This window comes from Myotis nattereri (assembly GCF_964212035.1).
Source record: "Myotis nattereri genome assembly, chromosome: 7".
In the NCBI taxonomy this organism is placed as follows: domain Eukaryota; kingdom Metazoa; phylum Chordata; class Mammalia; order Chiroptera; family Vespertilionidae; genus Myotis; species Myotis nattereri.
The window spans coordinates 43,959,207-43,976,637 of NC_138082.1; the positions used below are offsets into that span (position 1 = coordinate 43,959,207).

The 17,431-nt window shown below is 36.1% G+C and overlaps 1 protein-coding gene across 1 annotated transcript in view; it reads left to right on the forward strand.

Annotated features, from left to right (window-relative positions):
- The window catches only part of GPR155 (G protein-coupled receptor 155), a 41,900-nt gene that overhangs the window by 13,176 nt on the left and 11,293 nt on the right, over positions 1-17,431 (forward strand). The window contains exons 4-14 of the mRNA XM_081095629.1: positions 689-1,088; positions 3,066-3,231; positions 4,343-4,498; positions 5,830-5,913; positions 6,494-6,611; positions 9,839-9,923; positions 10,931-11,021; positions 12,053-12,260; positions 13,629-13,733; positions 15,436-15,572; positions 17,062-17,157. Of these exons, the coding sequence (XP_080951755.1) occupies positions 689-1,088; positions 3,066-3,231; positions 4,343-4,498; positions 5,830-5,913; positions 6,494-6,611; positions 9,839-9,923; positions 10,931-11,021; positions 12,053-12,260; positions 13,629-13,733; positions 15,436-15,572; positions 17,062-17,157 (1,646 nt within the window). The remainder of the gene's footprint in view (positions 1-688; positions 1,089-3,065; positions 3,232-4,342; positions 4,499-5,829; positions 5,914-6,493; positions 6,612-9,838; positions 9,924-10,930; positions 11,022-12,052; positions 12,261-13,628; positions 13,734-15,435; positions 15,573-17,061; positions 17,158-17,431) is intronic.

A 17,431-nucleotide genomic window follows, 5' to 3' on the forward strand; every position in this document is an offset into this window, starting at 1 on the left:
CAGTGATGTTTTTCTCTACTCCATTTCAGCCACTAACTAACATGGCCACCCTAGGTTATCCTGGACTTACTCATCTGGGAAATATTAAATTCAATAGCTCATTCTCTGACTTACTCTGAACTCCAAAACTTCCCTCTGCATCTAATTCTTAGACTTTGTAGAGACTCCAGTCTCTTCTGTAGCATAGCTTGGACTTAGTCACATCAGTGTTCATTGTGAATTTGTTGTCTGCCTCTTGCTCCTCAATCCTCTGTACCCTGACTTCTACCTCACCACTCCAGTGGAACTTCTCTCTCAAGGGAACCAACAGCCAACTACCTTGTTGCTATTATTACTTAAACATCCTGTTAAAACAATTTTACTTTGTTTCTTTTAAGAATTCTACAATTCTTCCATTTTATTGTGACTAATCTAAGCCTCTACTTAGTAGAATTTAGTGGGTATTACTAAAAATAATTTGTAAAAGTTGATTATTATTTTATAAGCTAAATGTTATTTAACAGTATGTTTTTCTTTTTTTCAAATTTCCTGCTAAAATCTTTTTACAAAACAAGGCTAATGTGGTTGTTCTGCATTATTTAGATTTAATTTATAATATGCTATAATTACAGATAACGTTATACACATAACTTATTAATATGTTTCTGTGGCAATCATTTTAAAATCTATTTTAATTCTTGTTTTGCAGTTGAAGCTTTATATCAAAGTACATATCCAGAATATCTCCAGTACATTTATTTGGTGGCACCAATATCTCTTATGATGCTAAACCCTATAGGGTTCATCTTCTGTGAAATCCAGAAGTGGAAAGACAGTCAAAATGCTTCTCAAAGCAAAGTAAAAATTGTGGGACTTGGACTTCTGCGAGTAATACAGAACCCAATAGTATTTATGGTCTTCGTTGGCATTGCCTTTAATTTTATTCTTGATCAAAAGGTGCCTGAATATATGGAAAATTTTCTGGATGGACTTGCAAATTCTTTTTCTGGATCAGCTCTATTTTATCTTGGTCTTACAATGGTAGGAAAAATAAGGAACCTGAAGAAGTCAGCATTTGTTGTACTAACTCTTCTCATTACTGCTAAACTGTAAGTTGACAATTATATTTTGTGAAAATCTGATTTAGTCGGTTCATTGGGATGTGTCTGCAACTATTTTCTCCTTCAAATAGTTTGATAATAATAATTTCTCCTCATGAATAATTGTGACTTAAAGGAAAATGTGATGTTGGTGTATTGTGCAAAGTCCTTTCCTTATTCCATGTAGGTTATCCTTTCCATTTTACTGTTAGAGGATAAAGATTATTGGTTTTTCGTCAGCTTTTATATAATTTTATTTAATATCTCCTAATGTCCCACTTTGGTAATATTTTTTAAGTAATTTTTCAGGATTTCTGAGTTTTCTAAATCTGTTAAAATCCATTAAAATCTTAATTGTGATGAGAACAATAATTTTGAATATAAACTGTTTTTATCATCAATTTGGGGAAAATATTCTGTAATTCTGAGGGTGGTTGAAATTTCTAAATATAAGTAAGTCAATATGTATGATTAGTATCAACCATCTGACCCTAGCCTATCAAATAAAAAGTTATCAAACCCTTAGTTAATAGTTCTACAACTTACTTAGCTCCTTAGCCATGGTGTTATACTTCATGGTGCAGATGACATCGATTTTACTGCAAGATTGTCCCAACGTGCTTGGGCATTCTTAACTATTGAATTCAGCTCTTGTATTGACAATTAAATTTATGAGACCAGTGGAATATAAAATAGTTTCTATATTTTTAATAGAATACAAATGAACGTAAATTCTGAATATTATTTATGGTAGTATTATGCTCCTCAAAAATGAAGTATTAATTAGTATTGGTACAGTACTAAATATGGTTCTAACAGTAATAGTATTATTAACTTATAAGTAGAATTTAAATATTCTCATTTTCTCTTTTTTCTGGGTCTTTGATCCCTATTTAATATTTTCATCTATTTTTTTTTTAAAATACACAGAAGAGTAGTTCTTTACTCCATCCTAGTGCATCTCTCTAGGTCAGCGGTTCTCAACCTGTGGGTCGCCAACCTATGGGTCGCGACCCCTTTGGGGGTCGAACGACCCTTTCACAGGGGTCGCCTAAGACCATCGGAAAACACATATTAAATATATAATTACATATTGTTTTTGTGATTAATCACTATGCTTTAATTACATTCAATTTGTAACAATGAAAATACATCCTGCATATTAGATAGTTACATTATGATTCATAACAGTAGCAAAATTACAGTTATGAAGTAGCAACGAAAATAATTTTATGGTTGGGGGTCACCACAACATGAAGAACTGTATTAAAGGGCTGCGGCATTAGGAAGGTTGAGAGCCACTGATCTAGGTACTGCTGTGACAGTATCATCAACCTTGTTCTTTTTAAGGGAAAGCTCTATTAGCTCAGCTACTACTGATAGTGCTTTTTTTATGGAATCCTAAAGGATCTGTTTAATAATTGACTCCACCGGGTCTGGATTTCACTAATTTTCTGCTCTATTTCCACTTGTTTCAGTTCCTTTGCTACACCTTTTTGTCTCTCCAAAGATGAAGAACTCATTGTAAGATACCTATTTTTCTACTGGTTTTGAGAACCTTATTGAGCAGCATTGTTATCATTACCTGAACCATCTAAACCCTTAATCATAATAAAGATCAGCTTTGTTTTTCAAAAGGGAGTTTAGTAATTTTCTTTTTAAAAGTTTGCTGAGATTGTCAATATTTTTAACATTTCCTTGAACTAATAGAGGAAACAAGAAACAGCAGCTATTACAACTTTTACAAACTTTTTGCAAGAAAATTACTGTAGAGCAAAAAAAGTCTGATTTTCTTCTTCCCAATATTTCAAGTTGGGTTCTTGATTCTTTCAACAAAATGTCCACAGAAGGCATGCAGAGAACATGTGCATGCATGTATTCTGGGAAGGAGAAGAATAACCTAACGCCAACCTTACTAGAACAATTTACCACCTGGGGACCAGCATGCTTGGATATCAAGTGATGATGCATTTCTTGTTTCTTCAGCCTGGTGCTGCCACTTCTGTGCAGAGAAATGGTGGAAGTCTTGGACAAGGGCGACAATGTAGTAAACCATACAAGTTTATCGAATTATGCATTTTTGTATGGTGTCTTTCCTGTAGCACCAGGAGTGGCTATCTTTGCAACACAGTTCAACATGGAAGTAGAGACTGTATGTATATACTACTTTCTAAGTTTGATTGTTTGTGTGGTTAGTAGAAAATGAATTTTCAAGACACAGAAGTCAGCATTTTTATGAGAATTTGATATCTATAAGTTATTTCATGGTATATAAGAGGGCATCATGTAACAGTAGTTATTTAATCTGGGGTAATTATTCAGCCAGGACGTTTTCCATTAGTCTTTTTTAGTTTCAAATATTTAATTGCTTTACTTATACTTAAGCCTAAAGGTTATTTATGGAAGGATAACTTTTGAAATTTTGAGGGAAAAATTCTATTTCATTCATTGATAATTCAACTACCAGATGCAAAACATCACATAATCAACTGCAGTAAATAGCTAAAATCAATTAACACCAAATTGTTAACAGTGTCTAAGTATATTGTAATTGTTATCTACAGCATTAGAGTAAATGTTTTTGTTTTTTTATCCTCACCCAAGCATGCTTTTATTTTGATTTTAGAAAGAGAGGAAGGGGGGACGGGCGGAGAGAAGCATTGATAGGAGAGAGAAACATCAATCAGTTACCTCCCATACATGCCCCAACCTGGGATTGAACCTGCAACCTTTTGGTGTACAGGATGACACTACAATCACTGAGCCACGCTGCTAGGGCTAGAGTAAATGTTTTTGAAATATAACATGAAGGTACTAAGTTGTTTAACAAAGATCAGTTTCATTTTTAATCTGTAAAATGTTTGTGTGATAATTTTCTCTTTTTGAATTGTTTTTATTGCATATATTTCATGAAACAGTACATAAGGAAACTGGTCATAAGTTTAATTAGGTCATTAATATGGTTTACTTCCTAGAACCTAGAGGATAACCATCAGTTGTGGAATGTCTATTATTTGTTATGTGCAAATATAAGTTGAGCATAGATTGGAAAGGAGCTAAGAGAACTTATCTGTGTTTTCTTTTAGGAACTCTCAGAAAGGGGGAATATGGTATTAGATAGCATGTTGAATTCTGTGATGTCTTTTTACTGACTCTTGCTTCTATTTTAGAATGCCTTTGTGTGCTGTGGCTACTTAAAGTTTAAGGTAATTGCTTAAGTGTGACTGTGACCCTTTCCTCAATTTGTTTTTTTATTTTTGCAGATAACCTCAGGGATGGTAATAAGCACATTCGTGTCTGCACCAATCATGTACATTTCTGCCTGGTTGCTGACCTTTCCCTCAATGGACCCTAAGCCATTGGCATATGCCATCCAGAATGTTAGTTTTGATATAAGTATTGTCAGCCTGGTTTCCTTGGTAAGTATAGTTCAATGAAAGATGAACCACAGAATGAGTGCAAATAGCTTGGTAAGAGAAAGTTAGGGATTTAAAAATCTAATTTCGTAGGCAATAGAGAACACTAAAGCCTACCCATAAAATATAATATCAGCCTTCTAAGATTTGTCTTTCTAACTGGAGTTAGAGTTGTATAGCAGACAAGGCCTGAAATTTAGTCAGACCTGGATTTGAGTCTTTCCTTATCACAAACTAGCTGTACATCTCAGTGGAGTTACCTTAAAGCCTCTAAGCTTCAGTTTTTTCAGCTATGAAGTAGACATAATAATTTTACCTATTGCCTTGGGTCAAGGATCATGAGAGACCATACGTGTGAAAAGCATTCTGTACATAGTGAGTCACTATACATATACCTGCTGTTGTAGAATCACGGGCTTGAGGGATCCTCGGGATCACATCTAACCACCCATTTAATGTTCATGGAACTTTTTGGATATACTAGCATCTAGCTCAAGTTAAATACTTAAACATTTGACCACTAGAGTATTTTATAAATCAAGATGCCTACTAAATTCAAGCAGTATTTTGGCTAAAAAAAAAAAAAAGAAGAAGAACTTTCACTGTTAAAAGAAAGGAGGTGGGGATGAATATGTATATTGGCAACAAAAAATGCATAATAAATGTAACTTTAGAAAATTTTACTTTGGTTACATATTCTTAAAATCTATGCCCATTGGTAAGGGCAGTTTGGGGAGCAAGACAATATAAGTTTTGATTGACAATGAGGGGAGCAAAAAGAAAAATCAACAAGCATGCTTGGCTGGCCACTGTGTAGTTGGAATAGAAACCCAATCCTTTTCAATATAAGGAATGCAAGACAATTAACCATAAGGTAAGGAATGTGTGTGGTTGAAGTAAGATAGCCTGGAATTTAGATACCGCATGAGTCAACATGATAGAAACTAAAAGGGAGAACTTAGTGCATTGTAGCTGCATCTCCCTCTAAACCTCTTTTCCTGAAGAGTTGCCTCTGAACCTGTGTCCCACCCCAACCACCAAAGGCAGGGGGAGGTAGAACATGGCCCTGGTCAAGGCATTAATTCTTAAAGACCCTGTTATTTTTTGTACAGTTAATTTAGCATAGTACCTTTCCATGCTTTTTATTTTACTTTGGATATAGTAATTTATCTTAATACCTTTTGGGGAACTAGGCAGATGAAAGTAAATAAGAGATTGGAATTTCTTCCTGCATCAGGATAAAGTGGATTCTTTAAAGAGACTAATCAATGAATTCTATAAGTAATTATCAAGATTAAGAAACCTGAATAACTTTTGAACCTTTTGTCTTTAAGATCTGGTCTCTAGCTATTCTTCTTTTGAGTAAAAAATATAAACAACTTCCTCATATGCTTACAACTAATTTACTCATCGCTCAGGTTAGTAAACCTATAGATATTTAGAACTATGGTTTTCTCATTGAAAATTACTTCTCTGTGTTTTTTCACTTATAAAGTAAAAAATGTTTTTTACCAAGTACAATCAATTATAATTTGATTACAATTAATTCATGCCTAATTTATTAAATATTGCAATAGGTCTTGAACTATATAAAGATAAGGTTAATAATACCATTTGATTATAATTTTGGATTTTTAATAGAAGTAATTGAATCATTAAAAATTGAACTCTCACAGTCTTATTTTTCTAGTTAAGTCTTTGCATGTCTCAAGTTATAATGTAAAGAAGTTTAGCATTTTTTTCTGTAAACTATTACTAAATATAAGGTTAGTATTTAGAATGTTGTCATCTGTTTTAATTGAATATGTACATCGTTAAAGACTCTGTATAAGAAGGGTTGTTTTTTTTTTACTAAACTTTAAGTTTAGTATAACAGTATGCAATAGTTGATAATTATTCAGCAATAATTTAAACTGAATAATTATATTTGCTGTGACTAAAACATGAGTATGACTCATGAATATGACTGACTGTTTCTTTACATATTTTGTTCTTCAGTCTATTGTCTGTGCTGGAATGATAATATGGAATTTTGTTAAAGAAAAAAATTTTGTTGGACAAATTCTGGTGTTTGTTCTATTGTACAGCTCCCTCTATAGCACCTACCTATGGACAGGTAAGTTGGACCATGAATGGAAATTTAAGTCTGTCCCCCTCTCCATCCCTAGAAGCCCTCAGCTAGTGATCTATTTGAAGTCTCCTAGGACAAGATTAAGGCATTCTCTCAGGCAGTTCCACCTACTTACGGAGGCAGTCTGCAAAGCTGAGTCCTGTTTCCTGATGTACTCAAATTCTGCCTGGGTTTGGATAGTTTCCTCTCACATGGTCCTTTTCCTCGGAGTCTTTGGCTCTAGGCCACAGTCAGCACAGCTCTCCTTTGGAGACACCGAAAGGACAGGCACTGGAGAAAGTAGGGGACGGGCAGAGAGGTCTGAGGCATGTAAGGTATATCCCAGGCTCACTATTAGAGTCCAGCTGAACTGAATGAAAATTTCTGGCTCTGCCTTAAGGAAATGATTTCACTTTTGCAGTCTCCATTTCCTCATCTGTAAGACTGGGTCATCGCATCTTACAGAATTATTTTGAGAATTAAATGAAATATGGGTATTTATGCCTGGTACATGGTAGACACTCAACAAATAGAACTATATTATTAAATAGAGGGGAAAATAATAGAACAAGAAAAGTAAGGAGTAAAAGGGTATAGAAATAGAAGAGTACTTAGTAAGAAAGACTATTTCTCATTTTAACGGGCTCCAAAAAGGATATTCAAAATGGTTTAGCACATTGCTCTTTTGAAGTATAATATTTATTTGAATGCATTCTGGTATGTTTGTGAAACATTCTATCTGGTTGTTTTGTATTCATACCACAAATGTGGACCTAGAAAATGGCACATAAAAGGAAATTGTAGAATGGTAGGGCTGGTGATAGCCACTGTTAGGCAGGTGTCAGGAAGTGGCTGTGAGAAACTGGCCTTTGATTTCATGCCTTCAAGATCAAAAGTGGAGCCTAATGTAAGTCAACAGCCTTTTGAAGTGAAGCAACAATGTAAAAATTCAGTGCAAAGAGAAGGTTCCAGCTTTTTAGAGGCAAGTGCACCTTGCTTAGCATAAGAGACTTCATAAGATGTCAAGTTAAAACAGCTTAAGGACTTTATTTCCAAATACAGATAAACCAACTTGATCGCTAATACCTGAGTTTATTGAGGCTAAGTTTATAATAAGAATAGGAAAGCAGGAAATAGGTCAATGTATCAAAAAGCCACAAGTCTCCCTGACACACTCTTCAAACATGCATACCAAAATCTATCCCAAAATGTTGTTCTGCATTTCCTGACCCTGTTGAAGGGGCCCTTTAACCTTGAGAATATTTTGATATAATAGATTTTAGACCTAACGTATCATTTTAAATCATCCCATTCAGCCATCTTTAATTTCTCTCATTTGCATACCATCCTCATGATTTTTGCCATATCTGCATACCACATGCCCTTGTTTTTACTTAAAGTTGATTCACTTTTTTTACTTTAATAAATTGAGACTTATAGTAGTAAAATCTCAGGTTTCATGTGATAGCTAAAAACTTTTGAAGCACATGTTAAAATAAACACGTAACTAGTCAAAAAAAATGTCACCCTGTGCCACCTCTTGTCTCTGCACTTTTGGGAACACTGGTCTGCTTTAAATTTTTCATTTTGCAAATTAGGGAAATAAGGCCCAAAAAATTTAGCTGATTCGGCTTTGTCAGTGATAGAGCCAGGACTAGATTGCACCTGTTCCTGTATCAGTCTTTTCACAAGGAGGAAATAATGAACATCAGAACTTTAATGACCATCAGTATTGTAACACAGTTGGCACACTTTTGTGATTGGTTACTTGTATCCATGGCCCTTTGAAAACCTGAAACTATAAGTGTTTACAAATGTATTTAGGGAAGAGCAGGGATATTACAGTATCTCTTGACCTTGAATAATGTGTGGTCCCTTTTAAAGAAAAAAAAAATTCTCAAGGACCTTGGTGTTGATTTACATTATTTCTAGCACAGGGTTACTCAATCTGTACAACCTTAAATCTAGGTATGAATTCCTTATATACAGCTAATATACAACTTTAAAACTAAAGCAAATTCACAGATGAGATTCATACAAAACTATAAACTCAGTAATTCTAACTAGAAACATTTATCAACATGACAAAGGGTCTTGTTTTCCTAATCTGAATCAGAGTTTGAAATATAAAATGGGGGGAGGGGGAGAAGGGAAATGTAAAATGGAACTCACTTCTCTGGTTAGGGGTTTTTTGTTGTTTATTTTTTTAGTTTGGCCTGCCTTTATTTCTGTGGGTTTATGATCTGGTTTTCTCATTGCTTTTCTCTCTTCAAACGGCCACAGAACCTTCATTTGTACCATGTGTTAGGATATCATTTAGCCTTCATTTGGCTCAAACTGAATATAAAACCAAAAATAATCTCTAAAATCATAAGTCCGAACTTTGGTTATAAGGTGGGCATTTAGGTGATTGTCATTGAACAGATACCAAAAGGACTTAAAATTTCTCAGATATTTCCAGGTCCTGACAAATGTGTCTTAGAAACCATCAGGGCTCATTGATCTGAGTTTTAGAAACACTGATAGAGTTGGACTTGCCTCCCATCAGGTGGCTGGGTTCCCAGTCCTGCTCTGCCCTCTGCTGGCTGTATGGCTTGGGCAAACCCTTGTTTCTATATCTGTAAAATGAAGGTATAATTTAAAACAGTGGTCCCAACCCTATAGTTCTAAGCTTCTATAGCATGTAGAATTTGTTAAATAAGACATTACCTGGGTATATGGTATAAGGAGAGTTGAAGAACTTTAAAACATTTGTTTTTGTATTAAGTTAATATTATATTTAAAGTCCATCCTATAGACTTGGAGCTTTTAAAAAAAAAAAACCTGCTTAAGAATTGCTGGCTCTTTCTTAGCACAAATAGAATGGGAGTGTTTTTATTACTAGAATTGTTCCATAGCCGCTTAAAAAAACAACCCTCCATTTTCCAAATATACTTAGATTCCAAACACATCAGTCAAAAGAATAAGATGATTTGGGGCTTTTGAAAAAAGTCCTCATGTATAAAACAAGAAGGTTTGAGTAAAGACATGATTTAGGGGGGGAAACTCGAATTATTTTGAATTTAAAAAACCTGCTTCAAAATATTGGGGACAGCACTTACTTAGAAGGAGTAAATTCTAGGGCAAAAACTGCAGACTGCTCCTGAAATGAACTTAGTTAAATAAAATTCCATGAAGTCTGAACAACATCAAGAATAATTTTGTATCTTTCAACCTTTATTTCTTGTTCTTAGGCCTTTTAGCAATTTCTTTGTTTCTTCTGAAAAAGAAAGAGACGGTACAAATTCCTGTTGGAATCATCATAATATGTGGCTGGGGGTAAGTTGGTAGCTTTCTGTTTGTTTACGTATTTCTGTATATACAGTGTTAAACAATAAAATTTGGCGTCCATGGCTGAAAGAAAGGGTTTATTAGGCCATTGCTAGCAAAAGAGAAGACCGTTTTGGGGGCATGGATTTTGAACTAGCAGCTGCATGGCTAGGTAGGAAAGACAGCATGTCCATTGTCTCGCAGTTTGCAAGTGTTTTTATATATTAGGTAAGGGAAAGGGAGAAGAAAGATGTAAGGTGTTGAAAGAATTTATGTTAGCTATAGGCAAAGGGGTGGGAGGAAATGAAGTGGGCCAGCTCTGGGATAGGCGCAGAGTCTACAAAAAGAAATGTCCGCTCCTGTGGATTGGCTGCGGGCCGCAATCCAGAAAGACCACGTGCACACAAAAAGCAGAGACCCCTGGAGTTTGATGGTTTCTGGCTAAAACCTAATCTGTGGAAACACCAGTCAGGCGTGGATCTGCACCTCAGTCCTGAACTAGGCCAGGCAAGAGAGACAGAGATGATTCCTACCAATCTCTCCAACTGCACAGATGGCCTTACCTCCGTTAGAATATTTCTCCAAAATATACATGAGCCACACTATCTCTATCTATCTGGCCTTTGTCCCTTTCTTTTTGTTAATCCTCACCCAAGGATATTTTTTTCCATTGATTTTTAGAGAGAGGGAGAGGGGGAAAGATGGAGAGGGAGAGAAGGAAGGAGGGAGGGGGAGAGAGATCAACTGGCTGTCTCCCGCTCACAATCCAACCACCACGACTGGGGCCAGGGATCGAACCTGCAACCCTTTGGTGCAAGGCCGAGTAGCCCCCAGGAATCAATCCGAAGTTCCAACAGATGTACAGAATGTGTGCAGTCGTTGTTAGTTGGCCCCCAGCCATTAATTGACTCACAGTTCTGTCTCTCCGTCTGCTTAATTTAGAACACCTCAGAATTTTCTTCTTGTTAATAGCTACCATTCATTCTGCCTTTCTCTCTAAACCCTTGTTATTCCAGAATTCCTGCTATCCTTGTTGGTGTTCTTTTGATAACTGGAAAACATAATGGAGATAGCATTGACTCAGCCTTCTTTTATGGAAAAGAACAGGTGAGAGGAATGTATTGGAAGTTCTGTTCTTGAGAACGTCTCTCTTTAGCTTGTTAATGTGTTTTTCTATACTTACATTAAAATTAACTCTGAAAATCTATTCCAACTTACCACATATCACACTGGTGACCCTACATCACTTTGTTAAGTCATGTCTCAAACTATGGTAAAGGTTTTAAGTGTCTAAGTTTTTTGGTTTTTTTTCCCCTAAGTTTGTTTTTAGGTGAGGATTTCAGATGTTTGAAACTTACTGAGTCTTCTTAAACACACTTATGAATTATGTTTAATTATGTTTCCTCTACTGGAGGAAAGCATGATTAATTTAAAGCCATTTATTGAGTTAGCATCAATAATAAAAGCCAACTTCTTGATTTTCAATCCTGTAGTAAATATAAATTTCAGAACAAAAAGTATCTCAGAGAAAATGTGCTTGAAAAGCTAGAGAGAAGAGACTTGTGGGACCTGCTGAATCAGAAATTCTCCAGGGGGTTGGGCCCACAGATGTGTGTTTTAGAAACCTCCTCAAATAATTTGGATTTCTCACTTTTTGTTTTGTAATTTTGAATTTTATTGGGTTATTGTGAGAATAAATAAAATTATACACATAAAGGATTTAGACTAGTATTGCCATATAGTTAATACTCAGTAAATATTAGCTGTAATTATTTATTTTTGTTATTATTACTATAACAGAGTCTCTAGTTGAAGTATGCTTAAACTATGTATTAAAGCAAGCAAAAACTTTGAAGAGAAGGGCTGCAAACAATTATTTAAATTACTTGTGGAAGAAACCAATGGCATGATGCACAGTGAAAGAAGTATCTAGAAATTTTATATGATTACAAGCAAACTCTGATTTTTCTACAAGTAACTTACATCTCTTCCACACTCTTCTTATTTAAAGAACCATTGTAATAGAGCATTTGTAGCTATGGAGCTATTGCATTTTCCACCAAAAAAGTACCCTTAACCTATTCGACTAAGATTATAAAGGTAGAATTATGAAAAATGGCTTAATGTCTTTTTGGCAGATGATCACCACATCGGCCACCCTGTTCGGCAGCATTGTGATAGCCAGCATATCACTCATGTGTATGAACCGCACCACCCAAGGAAGCTACGAAGGTTTCAACCAGTCTCAGAGCCACAGTGCAGCAGAGCCTGGGAACACTGCTTTTGAGGAGAGTCCAGTGCCAATAAACGAACCCGAACCTTTTGCAAGTTCTATCCCAGAAACAAGTATGACCCTTAAATTAAAGGAACTCTTATATGCCTGTATAGCATGTGTCCTAAATGTGTTGTTTAAGGGCACTTCCTTGAGCTACCTTGAATATCACAGGTATTTGTCAGATAAGGAACTTGAATGATAGTCGATAATAGAAAGAGCTTGCAAGTTCATTAGATTCTTGTTTATAAATCTTTTGTGAGGACAGTCTTTTGTTAAATCCTAAAACTTCCTTGTACCTGAAAGTTTTAGAGAAAAGTAACAACTTAAGGAGGACCCTTTTTAGGAAACTTAGCATCTAGACTTGTTAATTTAACAACTTGTATCAGGCAAGCACTATCAATAAAATGTTAAAGGAGACCTGACTGACACAGGGTTAATAGCATGTCAGGAGTTGGCAATATGAAATCAAAAGTTCAATTAGTAAAAGAGAAGGCTAGTGGTCTACTTATATATCCAAGTTATGTTTGAAGGCAAAGACTGCCATAGTAATGTTCTTGGTGGCCATAATCTGTGTGTGTGTGTGTGTGTGTGTGTGTGTGTGTGTGTGTGTGTGTGACTTCTGTGACTAAATAGTGGAAAACTTACAGTTCTGTAGAAGATGGCTCTTGTGACTTCTGTAAACCAATCTACCTATAAACCAGCAAGAGATTTTTAGCAGTATTTTATTGAAAAAATTATAATTGTTTTTACTACATCTTCTAAACTAGTAGGAGACATATTCTTGAAAGCAGTGAGTTTTTAACTAAACCTAAAGGAGGAGAGTGTTTAGATGAATTAACAAAAGTGGTAAGTCCCTGTCGTACTAGGCCTGGAGACCCTAAATAAACACGGGGTTTGTGGAGGCCACTAATGATTTGTTCTGAAAGAAGAGAAGGGCCTTTGCTGAATGGTGGGAGGGGTTGGACAGACAGAGAAGGGCCAAGCCAAAGAGAGCTTTCAAATTCAGACAGAGGAATTTGAATAAACTACCATAAGCAATAGAGCATTGGGACCTGTTTTTGATGAGTGATGAAATAAAAGCTGTTTTTAGGAAAGTGTTCAAATTCTTAGTTCCCAAAGCAGAGTGGAAATTAATGGAACAGCATGGACAAAAACATTTTTCCTTGTGTCATATAGTGAGAAGACAGTGTTTAAGGGAGCCGATCCTCTGCCTCTCCAAGTGTTAACTTTTCTGTATAAGTACATTTGAATACTTTTTCATAGATACCTTGTGACAACGTTTCCAATGAGACTGCATGAGAAATGTGTGTGTGTATAAATGGATTTGTTTGTTTGGGTTTTTTGTTTGATTGGTTTTTGGTTTTGCTTTGGCATCTCTTGAAGTTGTCCATTTCTGTGGTGATTGGGCTCTGTCCTCACATGTTATTTGATCTATATAGGGTGCTGCTCCTGCTTCATGGGAAAAGGTGAATTATGCTGCTCATCCACAGAGCCAGGAACAAACATAAGCTCTAGTGGACCTGCGACGCCTTCCTCTGAGAAAAGTAAGTACCCCTGGGTTATGAGGATGGGCCTATAAAAGATAGACTGATTAAGAGTATGTGTTCTCAGCCCTGGCTGGGTAGCTCAGTTGTTTAGAGTGTTGTCCTGATACACCAAAATTGCAGGTTGGATCCCTGGTCAGGGCACATACAAGAATCAACCAATGAATGTAAAAATAAGTGGAACAACAAATTGATGTCTCTCTTTTTCTCTTTCTCTTTCTCAATCAATAAAAATTTTAAAAAAAATGTGTTCTCAAATAAGATGGAAGAAAGTGCTAATAGGATACTCATGCATAGATAGAATACTCAGTTTAAAATAAAGTTCTTATGATGTAGTAATAGGTAGTATTAGACACACATACACACACACACACACACACACACACACATCAATTTCTCCAATAAATTTAACCCTAGTGATAATTCCAAGAAGTGTAACCTAACCACCATTATTTTTTATTTTTGGCCTTTTTTTCTTGTCTTAGCAGCTGAGACTCCCCCCCCCCCCCTTTCCCCAGGGCCAGGACTAATTAATTAGAGCTTAATTACATTTTGAATCCATATACTTAAAATATACCCTTTCTCATAAAAAGAGAAATCTTTCAAAGTAATAGCCTTTTGGCATATAGACTAAGAGACTGAATCACATTTGTGGTCTGGACTTCAAATTATTTAAAACAATTGTTTATAACACACTTATGTGAAGTTACAGTGTACTTTTAGTTGGTTATATTAATTTATAATTAAAGTTGAAAGGGAAACAGTAAAAAGTCTTCTTTATAATGAACCATAAGTCAACCATATTATTGCCAAAGGCATTATGTTGGGTTTTTAAAATATTTTTTACATATTTTTATTGATTTCAGAGAGAGGATGGGAGAGGGAATTAGAAACATCAGTGATGAGAGAGAATCATTGATCGGCTGCCTCCTGCACACCCCCTACTGGGGATCGAGCCACAACCCGGGCATGTGTCCTGACTGGGAATTGAACGATGACCTTCTGGTTCATGGGTCGACCCTCAACCACTGAGCAACACCAGCCAGGCAGGCATTATGATTTCATATCACAAATGTTGTGAAGAGTGTAAGAAACTAGATGCCCAGTGCACAAAATTCGTGCAAGGGTGGAGTCTCTAGGCCTGGCCAGCGATCAGGGCCGATTAGGTTCCTCGCCTCCCTGCCTCCCTGCTTCCCTGCCGCCCCCTTCCCTCGCCACCCGTGCACCACCACCGTGCAGTTCCCTGCCTCCCCTCTTACCCCCTCCTCCTTCCCTTGCTGCCCACGTGCCACCACTGCAAGGTTCCCCACCTCCCCTCTTCCCCCCCTCTTCCTTCCCTCACCACCTGCATCTGCCGCCACCCACCCCTGGTTCCCTGTCCCAGCCCAGGGGCCTGGCCCTGATCATTGATTACAGGTAAAGCTTGAATTATTAATTTAGCCTTAAATATATATTACATTGTTGAATAGTGTAGAAGGGAACTATTGCATACTACTCTTGTTTTTTTCAGATAAAAACACCCTACAAGTAGAACTCTCTTGAAACAACATGAAGGAGCCTTCCTCAGATTTCATCTAAAATGATATACTGGTTCAGAGCTGAATGTGCATATGTGGTGTTTTGCTTAGGAAGTCATTATGAATTTAAAATGCATTCAAATAAAAAGCTCTGATTACAAATTGTTGTACTTACTGTTTTATAGATGATCATTGTGAGAGTCGCTGTAACTCCCAGAGCTGCATATTAGTCCAGGAAGAAGAGCAGTATCTACAGAGTGGAGACCAGCAACTGACTCGACATGTGTTGCTGTGTTTACTTCTCATTATCGGCCTGTTTGCTGTAAATGTTTCTTCTGATTTTGTTTTGGGGCCATTTCTTTAAATGTTTGGCAAAGGTTTTATTCAGGCATCTGGGAAAAACTTAGTTACTACCTTCCAGGGGAGTGGCAGCTAGGCCATCTGAATCCTAATCTTGAGCTAAATGTTTTTTGGGGGAAAGAGGAATAAATAATTCACATTACTGTGTTGCCTAGATGTCCAGTAGCGTATTTTGCTTGGAACCACTTGCTCATTCTATACTCTGAACCTAGAATTTGGTAAGACGAGGTGTCTTCGTGACGTGTGCAGAGCACCTTTCCTAGTGTGCTCCTGGACTGACCTCAGTGGGTGAACGCCCGCGTGGTCTCCCAGAAGATATTCCTCAGATAAATACACTTTAAAAAATAATTTTTAAATTATGAAAATAACATAACCACTTCACATAATAGATACTTACAAAATAGAGAAAAGAAGAAAAATATCCATCATACTACTGTCTTCTATTTTTTAATACATTTTTCTAATCATATATACAGATTCTGCTTTGTCACTTACGTCAAGCATTTGCACGTTGCTGCACGGATGTTCATAACCATTACTTTTAATGGCTCCTCAATAAACCACAGAGGAGATACATTATAATTAACCAATTCCTTACAGAGCCTTCCTAGTTTTTTAAAATGCTCTAATAAACATTTCCATGCAGTGTATTTCCTTATGATAGATTCTCCAAGTTGGGAAACTTGGATCAAATAGTATAAATATTTCTCTGCCTTTGGATGAATTTTACTAAGTTGTTTTCCAAAGGGGTAGTATAGGTGTTTGTAAAGTATCCTCACCAACACTGATTATTATAAACATTTTAATTTGATAATTTTATAGGTAAAATATAGCACTTTATTTTAATGCATTTTTTTACTACTAAATGGTTTTTATAATTGCCTTTATGTCCTCTTTTGTGAATTATCCGTTGTTTTTTATAATTACTAGTACTTGAGACGGTTCAAATGTAACTTGCCTAAAAGTAGAAAATGGACCATATAACCTATGAGGGACCCTCCTATCCTTTTCACACTGGGATGCTCATTACACAGAATGATATCAACCAGCGCCATTTTAACTGCTGTTTAAGAACAAAAATCAAAAAGAAATGCTGCCAAGAATTGTTGCTTAGTGATGTGATTGTTTTCATTGTGTAGAACTAATTTTAAAATCACTCCTGTCTTAGGTAGTCGGCAGTCCTGATATATTATGTAAGCTCTGTATTGTGGCTCATGTCTTCTTGCTTCAAATCTGATCAGAATAGATGCTGTTTGAGTGGCATCTGTCAAGAGGAGAGGTTGAAACTTCTTGTTTGAAAGACAAAGCCTCTATATTCTCTAGGTGTTTTTCCCTTTAGTCTTTTTCTCCCTAATTATTAAGTAGTAGGTAAGTTATTGTTCTGTGTTCTGGATAGAGAGAAATGATTAGCTTATTTCATTTAAAAATACTATTTTCTCCTTCCTTTACAGAACCTTTCTAGTTGTTTATGGTGGCTATTCAACCAAGAGCCTGGGAAACTGTATGTTGAGTTACAGTTTTTCTGTGCTGTATTTAACTACGGCCAGGTATTTATTTACTGAGAACTTTGAGGGGTTTTTGTTTGTCTGGATGGGGTGATTGGGGGTGGCAGGACGGATGTGCTTTTCTTTTAAATCAAAAGGGTTTCGTTTGTTTGCCAGCTGCTGGTATGCGTGACAGCTGACAGCTGCTGCCTGTCTCTAGTAGAGATGGATTATTATATTGGTTAAAGTCATCACAATGCACACTGAGTGTTATAGTCAGAAATACTAAATCGTTTTTTTTTTGCTTTGGTTTTGAGATAAAGAATGATAATGTAAG